Source organism: Coregonus clupeaformis, chromosome 3 (genome assembly GCF_020615455.1).
Source record: "Coregonus clupeaformis isolate EN_2021a chromosome 3, ASM2061545v1, whole genome shotgun sequence".
In the NCBI taxonomy this organism is placed as follows: domain Eukaryota; kingdom Metazoa; phylum Chordata; class Actinopteri; order Salmoniformes; family Salmonidae; genus Coregonus; species Coregonus clupeaformis.
The window spans coordinates 40477026-40492214 of record NC_059194.1 but is presented as its reverse complement, the minus strand read 5'-3'; the positions used below and the strand labels follow the sequence as shown (position 1 = coordinate 40492214).

The window sequence follows — 15189 nt, the reverse complement described above, 5'->3', positions numbered from 1 at the left end:
TCAGCTAGCTGGAGGAGTGGTAGGAGAAGGGAGGGGAAGTGAGAGCATTTATCATGATATAACTCACACATTTCCTCCCTTTGAGCAGTGTTATGGTCAAAGGTGTCAGTCTAAACAATTCAATAAACCGCAGCTGAAACGCGAAGGCGGCCTTGAGTGAGTTTAAATCGTCAATTTCGTCAGGAAAGGAAACTTGACGGTCATCGTCTTTCATGTTCGGTTCAATATTTCAACACCTTCTCAAAGCAACCGTCTAAAGAATAATAAAACAACAAGGAACCTGGGCATGTCGGTCGGACATTTAGACCGAGCTCTCTCTCTCCTTCCCCATTCTTGGGGATAGAGATAGAAAACATTCCATCTCATGTTAAATAGTTAATGCACTGATGAAAGCACCCACAACTCACAACTTGAACATGCCACATTGTCAGGACGATTCTGTATGGTGGGTCAACAATCGTATTTGTTTAATAATTAATTTCTAATCACTAGTTATTTCCTGTGACAGTAAGACGAACCCTGACACCCAAAGTCTTCCTTTACACACACAGTGATATACTGTATATCTAACACAATTTTACTAGTTGTGAAAACAGAGAACAGATAAATCCTAACCAAAACAAACAAGGTCCAACCGTGTTAACATGTGGAGGGAGAGGACACGGAGGGTTACGGTGTGTATGTGTGTATGTGTGTGTGTGACAGGACAGTGGTCAGTGTATTTAACTATTCTGTCATCATCTCTTCAGCTGATAGAGGGAGCTGGAAGCTGGGTGTTTATGTATGTAGAGGTCCTAGGTAAACATACAGAGCCCTGGGGCCTGAAAGACAGACGACAGACAGAGCTACAGAGGAGAGAGAGAGAGCTCAGATTATCAGCTTCTAATACCAAATCAGACGTGTGTGTGTGTGTGTGTGTACGACACATTAGCATGTGTGAATGTGCATGTGTGTTTGTACGTGCACGCATGATGATTTTCAACAGCGCCACAGGTTTTCCACCTTGATAACATGACAAATGAAAAGCCATCAGAACCAATCATACCCAGGCAGAACAGAAACCATTATGTCCCAATGCCTGTATATCCTCAACAAGGCTGTAACCAACTGTAGATTAGTGGGGTAACAGACTTGGATAATTTAACCATCATTCAACAGTGTTTTGTGTCCCGTTAGGCCATATTGGCATTGACCGTGTTGACTACACAGTCATAATAAAGTGTGCACAGAGGGAATAGGCCAGTGTGTCTGTGAGGGGAGTAGAAACAGTGAGTTTGACAGTGAGCACTGTTTAGGGCACCAAACAGGGAGGGACTACAAAGACTTATCCAATAAGAACCACTCATTTTTGTTATCTGTTGAAAAAATATTTTTAAACGTTTCCGTTGCCTGCCCTAATGAACATGACCCAGGCCAATGATCCTCAAAGGCTGAATGACGAAAGCCATGAGCCTCGGCAGGCCTGCCGTGCAAGCAGTGTGGACACGCAATGCTACTCTATGTTATGCTATGCTATGCCTACGCCATCCTACCGGGCCTGAAATAAACACCACAGGAAGTGGAGACATAAACAGGTCTGGCTCTGCTCTCTCAGGAACATCAAGGGAAAAGGAGAAAGACTGAGACTGGGGGGTTTCCTTATTGCTAACCTCTTGATTATTATGGACCGTTTCAGTGACTAAAGGGATCTTTGATATATTCCAAACAGAGTTCATCATGGACACAGAGCTTCTTTGGTATAAGTTCTATTGATCTGAAAATGAAATGTATTTACAATGGCATGGCACAGAAGTTAAAAATATTTTTTCAATTACTTGTGATGAACCATCCCACATTATCACAGATCCCCACGAGGCATTCTGAACAGGCAGGCCAAGGTCATATAACAAGACTAATGTCCCCATTATGAGACAGAAAATGACATTATTGTTGAATTAAAAAAGGTTATGACCCTAATCAGAGGGATCACACACACCTCATGGTGACAAACAGGAGACTATCTATTGGACAGCTCTGTGATGGGGTATGGATTTTTTGGCTGCCCTGGTCAGTGCGGTCAGGCTTTTATGGCTGTGATAAGGGCCATTCCATAACCCCATCCTAACCCTGATGAGAGGATACAAGCAGCCATTTGTGACCTCTCACCTCTGACCTGACCTCACAGAGGAGACTACTCCACCACCGCAAGTAGTTCTACCCCTGGTCGTGTCTCATCGGCACGACCACCAATCAATGTGATCCTGATGTTGGAGTATAACACAATGTGTGTGTGTGTGTGTTTCCCCAATGTCAAGAATCAAAAGCAAAGCTCCATTCAAGCCAAATGCCATTCTCAATCAGAAGTCAATAAGCCAGTTTCTATGTTTGGTTTATCTCTGATGATTCCACGGCAATGAGTCTACGCACACACACACACACACACACACACACACACTTCCTTCATTACCACTGATTATCCATAATGAAGGTTTAAACTCCACAACTAGTGACAAAACACAGACTTCCCCACAAACTCCTCCTTGAAACGTCAAGCCCGGCCACAACACAACACCAAAACCCTGTTCCCCCCCCAAAAAAAACAGGCTGGGTTCTCCTCACCGAAAATAAACAAGTCGCTTGTGCGTTTCGGTCCCATCAGTCATAATCACAAGTATTTGTTAGTTTAGTAAAGGGGCTGGGGAATATGACTTTAGATGAGACAAAAAGAGCATCAATACCCGTAAGCGCTAAGAGTGTATTGTGTGTTTCGTTTCAGCTTGGAATGAGAATAAAAATACGTCTAGTAGGGTTGCATTCCAAATAGCACCTTATTCCCTATTTAGTGGGCCTATAGTGCACCATTTAGTGAATAGGCTGCCATTTTGGACGCTGAGTAGTCTCAACACATTACTACTGTGTCTCTTTGATCAGTGGAGGAAACGGAATTACGCCGTGACGTACAGTAACTCCGACAACTGTTAGACATAACATGCCATGTTCTCTTGTTAAGGACAGAAGAACGAAATCAATTCATTGTTGTCCATTAAGTTTCACACTTAACAATGAAAAAGACAGAATAAGAAAATGTGTGTCAGTAAACCACAGCAACATGTATTTATGAAGTAGTAGATGATACTAGTAGATATGTGACATTGGTGGTTAACACTTTAAACCACGTGTTGATAAGACGGCTACACAGAAGCTGTTTAGAATAATGAAACATAAATGTTTGTGAAACGACAGAATATTCTAATTTGTATCCAAATGTCTCAGACTTGCAAAATATACTTAAGAAACATTCCTAATTGATAAGCTTAATTTACGATGAGAGATCAAAGACATTGTGAAAACAAGACGTACTAATTTCAGAGTAAACAGTTGAATGCTCATTCCACCTATCACCAGTTGCTGAAGGATAAGGAAGTTGACTAGTTCATTTCCTAATCTGGTCGGCGTATCAAAATGACTTGTGACAGCGAGTGTAGGCAAAGTCTAATTGCGGATGTGACTTCTTCAACACTCAACAACCCACATGTGAGTTCTCAGATGCTATCTGTGTTTAAGGAAAACATCTCTCAAAAAACATGTGATCACATTCACGCCTAAAAAATTCAAATATTTATCCTGCAGAGAATAAAGGAGTGGAGTGATTAGTATTTAATGGTGGCGACTGAGAATAGTGGAAAATACTAATAAGACTTTTGACACTCTAGGTCGGAAAACTCAAGCAAACACTACTTTGAACTCACCCAAAAACATTAGCAATGCTAAATGATGTTCTCACCATTCAATAATAAACCTGTACTAATCCAGTGTACTAGCTGATTATATCCTATCATTCTATTACAGAGCTCCAGTGATCCTATCCTTCCTGAGTTAACCTGCTTAACAGATGGACACCTCTCCTCTAGTCAACGGGCAGATCAGGAGACATTGACTTCCTTCCCCGGAGCACTTGGCTTCTCCCGACCCCTGACCCTTAACCTCTAGGCTGAAAATAGAGAGCGGTATGGCTTGGGAGTTTAACCCCCAGCAAGCCCAGAGCACCGCATCACGCCGTCACCACGGCGACAGGATCAATAGTCTCTGACCTGAGAGCTAGACGACTCATAATGACCTGCCGGTGAAAACAACCTAGAGATGTCTGTCTGGGGTTGACTTTCTCACTCAGTCTTCTGTTTGTGATCAATGCAGCATTGAAAAGTTCTTTCCAGAGAGTGTAATCTGACTTGGATTACGAAGTGGGTTATAAACAAGGTGGTACGTACATATAACTAGGAAGGGTGGTTAAGAGCAAAGTTGTATTAAGGGTTATTTATGTATTTATTCTATGCTGTATGATGCTATTTTGTACTGTAAGGATTACTGTTGTTTTCTTGTGTTTTGTCCATATTCCATTGGGGACCACGTTGGAAACAAGTTCATTTAGCTTTAACGTGTTATCCCCTGTGTTGTACCCAGTGCATATTTTTTCCCAATAAAATTTAAATCAAATCAATCAATCAATGACTAGACCAAACCAAACAAGCATTCACAGATGTCCACCGGTTGCGTTTTTACCCCTTTCGGCTGACTTTTTAATGGATCAAGAGCGTAGCCATGTAGTATGAGCTGTTTAGGGACCAGGGGAAATGGGGGAAGGTGAAATATGTGGAGGAGGAATGCTCTGAAACTCCAGGGCCAAATACTTTCCCCATCACTCTTCACAGCCGGAGCGAACACCCCGCTGCGTAGCCAAACACACACACAAGGTTCAAGATCAGTGCAATCAAAGTGTTATTTTTCCTCCCTCTCTCCCCCACCCCCACCCTCACCAGCCCCTAAACCCCAACCGTGTGCCACGGGGCGCAGGCCAGGGTCTGTAGCCTATCGGCACACCAGTGTCCCCCTCTAGCCTCGTCAGAGAGGGGTAATATCAGGCTTAGACGTTCTTTGAAAGGTACTCTCCTGGCTCGGAGGAGTGAAAACAGAGTAACACCAACCGGCACTTCATTCTTGTGGCACCCTGCTGATGTGAGCTATGCAGCCAGAGGGGGGAACCTTCCTGACAGGAAGAGGGGCCTAGTGGCCAGGGGGACCTCCTAAAATTGAGTGGCTTTTAATTTGGCACCAGGCTGTTTTACTGTGAGTCTGCTCAGGCTCGGGGGGGCAGACCGTCCAAAACGGCGAGCGTAAATTGGGATTATTTATACGGGAACATAATCCTGTTTCAAATAAAGGCATTTTTAACCTGACATGCAGAGTGGAGACTGACAGGTACTATTAATATAGTGTTATCTTAACTTCCAGGTTCCAAACTCATAAGGGGTTGGAATGTACTTGTTTCTCTCTTTCTCATATCAGTGTCTGTGGTTGTCAGCTTGTGGATAGGCTGAAATGTAGTACTATGGTTCACCCTTCGAGCAAAGTGTGGAGTGAAAATTATTTCCTTCTTTGGAAATAGAACAGCATTTACATTATTTAGCAGACGCTCTTAACCAGAGCGACTTACAGGAGCAATTAGGGTTGAGTGCCGTGCTCATGGGCACATCAGCAGATTTTTCACCTAGTTGGCACGGGGATTCGAACCAGCAACCTTTCGGTTACTGGCACAATGCTCTTAACCGCTAGGCTACCTGCCGCCCTAGTAGTGACCTCTACACCTACACAGTCTTTCACAAAAGTCTAAACATAACTTAATTTGTACATGAGTACAGTACTACATCTGCCATCATGTTAGCAGTCATTGTTGACTCCTCCCCCCCCTATGTACAGGATGGTAGTTGACTCCTCCCCCTCCCTATGTACAGGATGGTAGTGGACTCCTCCCTCCCCACCTCTCTATGTACAGGATGGTAGTTGACTCCTCCCTCCCCACCTCTCTATGTACAGGATGGTAGTTGACTCCTCCCCTCCTCTCTATGTACAGGATGGTAGTTGACTCCCCCCCCACCTCTCAATGTACAGGATGGTAGTTGACTCCTCCCCTCCTCTCTATGTACAGGATGGTAGTTGACTCCTCCCCTCCTCTCTATGTACAGGATGGTAGTTGACTCCTCCCCTCCTCTCTATGTACAGGATGGTAGTTGACTCCTCCCTCCCCACCTCTCTATGTACAGGATGGTAGTAGACTCCTCCCCTCCTCTCTATGTACAGAATCCATGTAATGATAAGTGGTGTAAGGCTGGATGTCCAGACAGACTCGTCAGACAATAACCAGTGATCTACAGGACAGACACTGCTGCTGGCTGATTTATCTGACAGACGCCTCTCTGATAGTGGACTGTCCCGTATCCCATGAGATGATTTCTCAGAGAGTGGAGGACAGAGGAGACTAGCTTAACACACGTATGCACATGCGCCAACACACACACAGACACACACACACACGCACAGACCCTTTTAACCGAATGGCCGGGTCAGCATGATCTATTTAACAGTGTTTTGGATGGAAACCTTTTTAAGGGATGCGCCTTTGAAGGCTGTAGATCTGACATAGTGACAGAGAGATGATAGGCCACTGTTCGTTGTTATGGAGAGAGCCTGTCATGGCGAATTAGGGGCGTTGTCGGCGAGGAGCGAGGCCTTACAGAGAAAGCGGTGAGCTCGGACTGACGGAGTCTCCGAGATGATAGTCACGTAATACCCAACAAGTCTAAGCTTTGAAGGATCCATCGCAAACAATTACCTGAGGAGAACGGGACGTCTTGATACTCCACTTGGGGAGCTGGGCTAGAGCTAACCCTCCTCTATTCCATCCCTCCTTTTAGTCCAAAGGATTCAATTAACAATGAGTGTGGATGCAATTCCTCATCAACCCAAAGTTAGATTGTCATCCCAATGAAAATTACATTTCTGGTTGACTTACTAAAAAGCCAAAGGATGCCAGAAAACCAATGAGTTCATTGAAATACTAAACAGCTAAAATAAATGCTTCCCTTTATCAACAACCTTGGAAACAACAACTGGCCCTACAGTACAGCCTACTAAATCTACACTACCGTACCTCATCCTAGAGACAGAGCATATGAGCGGAGTGGAGCGGAGTGGAGCGGTGAGAATCTCAGCTCCTCGCTCACGGAGCTGTTCACCCCTCCGCTCCCCCCGCTCAAAGCCACTTCAGGCCAGTCCGCTCATTATCGCTCAGCGCTCAACGAAGTTTGCATCGCGCTCCACTCAAATCGCCCCCTCGCTCGCTCCAAAAAAGGAAAAAAATCTGCATGTATTTCACTTTTAGCTTAAACCACAGCCTTACCTCCCAAAGAACTAAAGAGCAACGACAACATTTTCCAAATATAAATGTTTTATTTCAAATTACAAATTAGGCCTAGCCTATGTAAGAAGGAATATACACAAAAAGTACTGTAAAATTAAACGAATCAATGGGCCTAATTACATAAATAAAAATATACAGGCTATACATCAAAGTTTAAAAAGTAAATTAACTATTAGGCCAAAATTCTGATAACTGAACTTTTGCGCAGCTTGCACGTGGATTAAAATTAAAATTGGCTTGTATCCATTGTCAAACTTTAAAAAAAATTTAAAAAAAAATGAATTGCTTTCCTTATCTACAGTTCTTTTGAGTTCACCTTCAAGAACACAAGTTTGACCAATGTCTGAGGCTTCAGACTCATGCGGTGGTTTCTTGACAGCAGGCCAGCAGCGGAGAAAACCCTCTCTGCGCTCGCAGACCCGCTTGGGATGCTGAACACAATGCAAGCTACTTTAGCCAGGCGGGGAAAAGACGTGGGAGTTTTCTTTCCAAAATCGAATAACATCTGCGTCCGGGTTCTGTCTCGGGGATGAGAGGTAATTTTCGACTTCACCTTTGGCGTCTCCGGTTATGCGTAGCTGCTCACTGAAGTATGACCCGAACAGGCAAGCTCTTTTTGGTTCAGGCTCGGGATTCAGGTCAGCGGCGGGTGGGGTGTCTGTCTCGGGTGTCCCGCTGGGAGCGTTAATTTCCTCAGCTTCTTTTATGAGGAGGTTGCAGATCTCCCCGAGTTTGTTGCATACAGACTCATCTCGGATTATCCATTCTGTCTTGAAACGGGATCTAACACTGATGCTAAAATGAGATGTTTATCAGTATAGTATATTCCATAGCGAATTGACACGTTGTTAGCCAATGTTTCTGCAAAAGCAGCGATGCCCATTGAAAGTGCAGCGTGAGTGTCATCGGTGAGCAGGGATTTGATTTCTGTGACAGCAGGGAGGATCATCCCCAGGTTCCCCAGCTCCTTCTGCATTTTGTCTGTGAGGTCTGCCAGTGGTGTCAGCACACTGAAAAGGTGCGTCAGCTGCCGTACTTGATTCAGGGTGATGTTAGCAACATTAGACTTGAGTTTGTTTTGCCATAACAGTTCTTTTTGGAATAACCGGATGAACGACTGAATCAAGTGATCCATCAAGTGGCGCAGGCATTTGTGGGGCGGACACCTAATTGGTCGGTTTCCTCTGTGTTCAGGGTGCTCCTGCGTACACTTTTCACCAGGTGCCCAACTTTCACTAACAGCCTATTAATGTTGTCGTGCTCGTTAATGCCGTCTTTGATCGCCAGCTGAAGCATGTGAATGGGGCATCTCAGATGTAAATTTAACACAGTAAAGTACAGATTTATCATAGTTTCTACATTAGAGGTTATCACTTCCACATGAACTTGCGAGGGCGCAGGTGGTCCCTCATCCTCCTCTTCATGTTCTGCACTGCTGCTGGCATCCGCGGTCACTTCACCCTCCGCCTCCTCTTCAGTGCCAGGGAGGAGGTTAAATGCCTTGATCATGTTGCTGGCACTGTCAGTGATGACCCGAATCACACGTCGTTGCACGTTCCAATATTTCAGTACACTTTCATACTTTTGGTAAATACGATCTGCGGTATGGTGCCCCTGTATGTGCTCACAGCCCAACAAAACCGTGTGCCCCCGGAACGTCCCATCAATGAAACTGGCCACGATGCCAAGGAAGCTGTGCCCTCTTCTACTGGTCCAAATGTCCACTGACTGAACGAGCCCATCACCATTTTGCAGTAGGTCTTGCAGTTTGGCTTCCATCTCTTCCAGGGCATGTGGCATGAATGTGTCCCGTACGGTGTTGTAGCATGGGGGGGTGTAGCCCGGTTGAGCTGCGCTGGCGAAGTGTTGCATCCCTTCGCGTTCTCCTTTACTCAGCGGTTCATAGTCCATGTAAATCATTTTTTTAAATGCTACATCCAGCTCTCTTTTTCTCTCCCTTGTTATGGTTGGGCCTTTGTGTGCAGTGAATAAACTTTTGAATTCCTCAACCCTTTTCTCTTGTTGCTGCTGCTGCTCCTCTTGCTCTATAAAATACAAATTCATGGACGACACAAATTAAATTAAACGAACCATATATTAGGCCTACTTTGAATGACAAAACGAATTTGTTTGAATATTAGGCTATATTTACTTTACACTTTTGTTACAAGTTACCCTATTCAACTTGCTAACCTTTTGCTTTCTTCGCAGCATGTTTCTCGTAGCACACTTTCGTGTTTTCGAGAGATGTGTCTTTTAGATTCCAAAATGAATCTTTACTGACTGAAACGATGTCACCACATTCTTTTTCTTGAACCACATTATCATTGTTAGTTAGTTTTATATTAATAGTACACCTGTATGACTTCTCATTTTCCTTTTTGAAGTACTTGGTGAACTCCATTATTGAGCCGAGTTCTGACTGAAAATAGTCTACTGTTGATGACTGTGCAAGACACAGATGGATTCTGGGTCAGGCTTGAGCATGCTTCAGACTCGTTGTGTGAGCGGAGCGAAATTGGAGCGGGACATAGGGCGACGCTCCGTCCATTTAAAAATGCCGCTCTGCGCTCTGTCCAAAATCCGGCCGCTCGCGCTCCCCGCTCGCTCCCGCTCCACTCCGCTCACATGCTCTGCCTAGAGAGATACATGCTGTATCTATCACTGGGTACAGTACAAGGCATGTCTATGAAACCACACTACCATGCCATTATTCCACAGTTTGTATATGCTGATCAATACAACCACAAGTGACCAAGCAATGAAGCAATAACACCACCCAGGCAGTTAATGTCTCTGATCTCTGATCAAAATTGATCTTTAATTGGGTAGAGGAGTAGCGTTCTTTACAGAGGGGGTCCTATCAAACAGTGGTTGAGTATCCCCTCCTCAATGCCAGGCTGAAGTGACCCTGTGTTGTATCTATCATACAAGGCGTGATTAAAAACTCCTCTGTGGCCCCTAGACTCTCGACCTCTGACCCCAGTCTCACTCCATCTCAACCCCTCAGGAAATTAATCAAACATTTCAGACACGATAGCTATCGCATCGCGCCATCTTGGATGAGAGGGATGAAGTGAGAGGAGGAGGGGGGAAGAGAGAGAAAAATCTATCAAAATCATCTCAATCTCCTCCCATCGTGGACCAACGCTTGGGGCTCGGTCATTGGGGTCTACATTCACAAGATGGCCGCCGATTGAGGCGCTTCCTGTGGGGTTCAAGAGCATTTCCTGTGCCGGAGGGCCCTGTGGCTGGGCTACATAACGTCATCAATCACTCCCTGCCTTTCTTTCTTTCTCTCACTTTCCCAGTCAGCGAGAGAGGGGGAAACAGAGGTGCATGCAAATCACAGGAAAAAACGTAATTATCGCCACAACACAAGTCTGGCTGGAAGATGGAATTTAGCCCAGGGAAGAAAAACAGACCTTGTTTTTCCTCTCTCTCTCTCTATCAGGTAGATCATATCACCATACTCCCCAACACCCCCTCTTTCCTTCTTTCCTCCCGTCCACACTACAATAAAAATACATTTGCATCGGCTGTGAGAGAATTTGTTGCATGATTTATTGAAGCAATCAACGCCATCTTGGAATGTTCCCTTTTCCCATAGAGAGAGAGTCATAGTGCTTCAGAGAGACAGAGAGAGCGAGAGGGAGATGGAGAGAGAGAAAGAGAAAGAGAGAGACAGAAAGAGAGAAAGAGCGAGAGAACAGTGGAACTGGGGGCCAGGGGCCCTCTTTCTCTCGGTCAGCAATCACCAGATTCTGCCTTTGATTATATTAGCATTAAACAACACCCTGACAGATATGACAAATAGGGGCATTAGAGCATGCCATTTATTCTCCCCTCTCTCCAGCACCGCTAGGGTTCACTTCCCCTCCCCGACATCCCCGCACCCCGCAAGCCCACATCCACACCGCCCCGGTGACACCAGAACGGATGTGTAATCTCTCTAGATTACCTCTCTTTTGGAGAATAAGTGAAGTGAATAATGGGAAGTAAATGGGACGGAGGGGAGGAAAGAGGGAGGACGAGGGAGGAGCGGGGAGGAAAAAGGCAGATGAAAGCCGGTGTTTCTTTTTGAAATAAAACCGATTAAAAAAGCACAGTGCGGTCTGAGAGAGAGGTGTCATTAATCAATTGTGTTTTCCGTTTTCTGTGGTGTTGAGTGGTGCATTAAATAGTAAACCCCTCTTCTGCTAACAAACAAGGCCCAGCGGGGACAGAGAGTTATTATCCTGTGTCTTTGGTGGTGAATGTGTGTGTCTCTGTTCTGTGGGGGTGTGAGTGCATTTGTTTGTGTACATGTCTGTATAGGAACAGTGTATGTGTTCTTACAAGCATATAAGGGAAGAGTATGTTTGTGATTATGTACGAGGTGTGACTCTCATGCATGTGTGTATGTGTGTGTGTTGGGGGGTTGTATGCTTGCATTATATATATATATATTTCTGTGTACTCGTGTGCATGTGTATGTGCATACGTGTGTGTGTGTGTGTGTGTGTGTATGTTCAGTCAGGACCAGCGGACCATGGCCTCTCCCTGATCCCTGCTCCTCACCATTAGCTGTGTGATCTATCTCCAGTCTATTGACACCCAGCCCATTGATCGACTGCTACCACACACCTGCTATGATTCCTTCATTTGTATTCATGAATCCTCCATCAGTGCCACACTAAATAAACTTGGCAACAGAACACAACCAAACAGAAGGGGAGGCTGCTAACAGTAATCAATGCAAAGCAGCATTTTCCCCTCCTCATCAGTTTGGCCCCAGCCACAGAGGACCACTGGGGGCCACCGGGGCCGATGCTAAGGGTCAAAGGTGGACGGACAGGTTGGGAACCCTTGACCTTAAGGCCAATATCAGCGGTCATTAAAGATGCCTTCTCTCTCGTTTGGAGAGAGGGAGCGAGAGATTGGGGTGACTGTGGAATGGCCTGAGGGGAGGTGTGGAGGAGAGATAGGAAGAGATGGTCCCCTACATCTTTCTCCATCCCTCTATCCTGGAGGTGAGGACGATGGGGACGATAACTCAAATGGGGTGAAGAGGAGGGAGAGCGAGAGAAAGAGAGAGAGAGAGGGAGAGAGAGAAAGCGAGAGAGAGAGAGAGGTGGAAGTAGAGAGAGATACAAAGATGCAACACTTGCCTGAGAACAGAGCAGCATGACCAGCTCTACCACCGAACTGCTGGACTTCATACACACCAGACCTGGAGGGGGAGAGAGAGAGACAGGGAGAGAGAGAGAGGAGAGAGAGAGAAAGGGAGAGAGAGAGAGACAGAGAGAGAGAGAGAGAGAGAGGAGACAGGGAGAGCGAGAGAGAGAGAGAGAGAGAGAGAGAGAGAGAGAGAGGGGAGAGAGAGAGAGAGAGAGAGAGAGAGAGAGAGAGAGAGAGAGAGAGAGAGAGAGAGAGACAGGGAGAGAGCGAGAAAGAGAGAGAGAGACAGAGAGAGAGAGCGAGAGAGCGAGAGAGAGAGTGAGAGAAAGGGAGAGAGAGAGAAAGGGAGAAAGCGAGAGGGGGGATATAGAGACAGGGAGAGAGAGAGGGAGAGAGAGAGAGAGAGAGAGAGAGAGGGAGAGAGAGAGAAAAGGAAAAAGCGAGAGCGGGGATAGAGAGACAGAGAGAGAGAGAGAGAGAGAGAGAGAGAGAGAGAGAGAGAGAGAGAGAGAGAGAGAGAGAGAGAGAGAGAGAGAGAGAGAGAGAGAGAGAGAGAGAGAGAGAGACAGGGAGAGAGAGAGGGAGCGAGAGAGAGAGAGTGAGAGAGAGGAGACAGGGAGAGAGAGGGAGAGAGAGAGAGAGAGGAGACAGAGAGAGACATTTTTTTTACATTTTAGTCATTTAGCAGACGCTCTTATCCAGAGCGACTTACAGTTAGTGGTACATTACTATTTATTTATTTATTATTATTCATACTGGACCCCCGTGGGAAACGAACCCACAACCCTGGCGTTGCAAACGCCATGCTCTACCAACTGAGCCACATCCCTGCCGGCCATTCCCTCCCCTACCCTGGACGACGCTGGGCCAATTGTGTGCCGCCCCATGGGTCTCCCGGTCGCGGCCGGCTACGACAGAGGGGGGATATAGAGACAGGGAGAGAGAGAGAGGAGAGAGAGAGAAAGGGAGAGAGAGAGGAGACAGGGAGAGAGAGAGAGAGAGAGAGAGAGAGAGAGAGAGAGAGAGAGAGAGAGAGAGAGAGAGAGAGAGAGAGAGAGAGAGAGAGAGAGAGAGAGAGAGAGAGAGAGAGAGAGAGGGAGCAAGAGAGAGAGAGAGCGAGAGAGAGAGAGAGAGCGAGAGAGAGAGAGAGAGCGAGAGAGAGAGAGAGAGCGCGAGAGAGAGAGAGACATAGCATATAGAGACAGGTTCACTGCCATGACAACCATTTTGGCCTGCTTCTTCAGTGAAAATGTAGACGTGTGGGCCTCCCGAGTGGCGCAGCGGTCTAAGGTTAGAGGCGTTACTTCAGACCCGGGTTCATTCCCGGGCTGTGCCACAACCGGCCGTGGAGTCCCATAGGACGGCGCACAATTGACGGTGTTTCCTCCGACACATTGGTGCGGCTGGCTTCCGGGTGCGGCTGGCGGGTGTTAAGGAGCGCGGTTAGGCGGGTCATGTTTCGGAGGACGCGTGACTCTACCTTCGCCTCTCCCGAGCCTGTTGGGGAGATGCAGCGATGACACAAGATCTAAATTGGGGGAAAAAAAGGGGGGTAAAATACTAAAAAATACTAAAAAAACTACAACATATTTTTTTTGTTTAGACGTGTGTAGTAGTGTGTGTACGCTCCAATGAACCCACACACACATTAACACACTCTTACAAGAAGTACCTAATCCGGCGACATCTGCGTGGGGACAGAGTAGTATTGATGTGGCCTAATGAGTGGACATGATGTTACTGTAAACTAATACATATTGGGCCTTGTATTACAGGCTGAGAAGTGGTCCAGCATATGTCTCATTGATCCTATAGTGGTGGAAGGTCTTTGGGGGGAAGAGGGGAGCAGGGGGTTGGGTCAGTAGAGTGGACAGGGGCCATTTCATATGCAGAGAGGAAAAGGGACCTCTGCTTTCTCAGTTCCTCTGGTCTGAGCACGCCCACACACCAACATATGTATGGACACACACACACACACACACACAATCCCCCCACACTCCCAGACACACCCACCCACTACCCCCCACACTCCCAGACACACCCACCCACACACAAACCCCTCCCCTCCTCTCATCCCTCCTGCAGCTATCAATCAACTTTCCATTTTGTTTGGTGGCAGTAGACATCCCAAACACTCCCATTAGTGGGCTGACCCCTGACCCAGGCCTCTAGAACCCCCCCCATACTGCAGCACAGCTACAATCAGTTAGTTAAAACTGATCATGTCTATTGCATCCTTTACCAGCCTTGATGTCATTACCAAAGGGTCTGTTTTAGTGCTGCTTAGAAGAAGGAGCGTGTGAAATGACCCGTAGTTATGCAGTGTGTATACTAAGGCTAGTGTGGCTGTGCTTGAGGGTGGGATGGTAGGTTACGCCCCCAGATCATGGAGAGTCAGGATGGAAATATAGAGGAACATTTTTATTGAGATAAAGCGGTTGACATTAAAGACGAGTTTGATATAATTATCATATAATGTGTGTGTGTGTATATATAAGCACTTTGTAACATCTGCTGATGTAAAAAGGGCTTTATAAATACATTTGATTTGATTTGTGTGTATCCATGTGGTCCATGGTGCTCTCTACATGGGTACTTACTGGTGCCCTCGATGAGGAGCTCCTGTCCGTGACTACCCAGCAGGGTGCGAGAGAGGAAGGGCGCGAAGTCCACAAAGATCTCTCTCAGTAGGGGGGCAGCCTTCTCCAGAGCATGCTCCAGCCTCTCGGAGATACTGAGGGGAAGATTAGACACTCAGATTTACACACATGCACTTTATACATGTCCATTCATGT

The 15189-nt window shown here is 46.2% G+C and overlaps 1 protein-coding gene across 5 annotated transcripts in view; it reads right to left on the bottom strand.

Moving 5' to 3' along the window:
• Window positions 1-15189, bottom strand: part of lrba (LPS responsive beige-like anchor protein) — a 290109-nt gene that overhangs the window by 162921 nt on the left and 111999 nt on the right. For all 5 annotated transcript variants that reach the window (XM_045208535.1, XM_045208534.1, XM_045208539.1 and 2 more), the window contains exons 33-34: window positions 14995-15128; window positions 12385-12446 (exon numbers count right to left, since the gene is read on the bottom strand). In XM_045208535.1, coding sequence (XP_045064470.1) covers window positions 12385-12446; window positions 14995-15128 — 196 coding nt within the window. The remainder of the gene's footprint in view (window positions 1-12384; window positions 12447-14994; window positions 15129-15189) is intronic.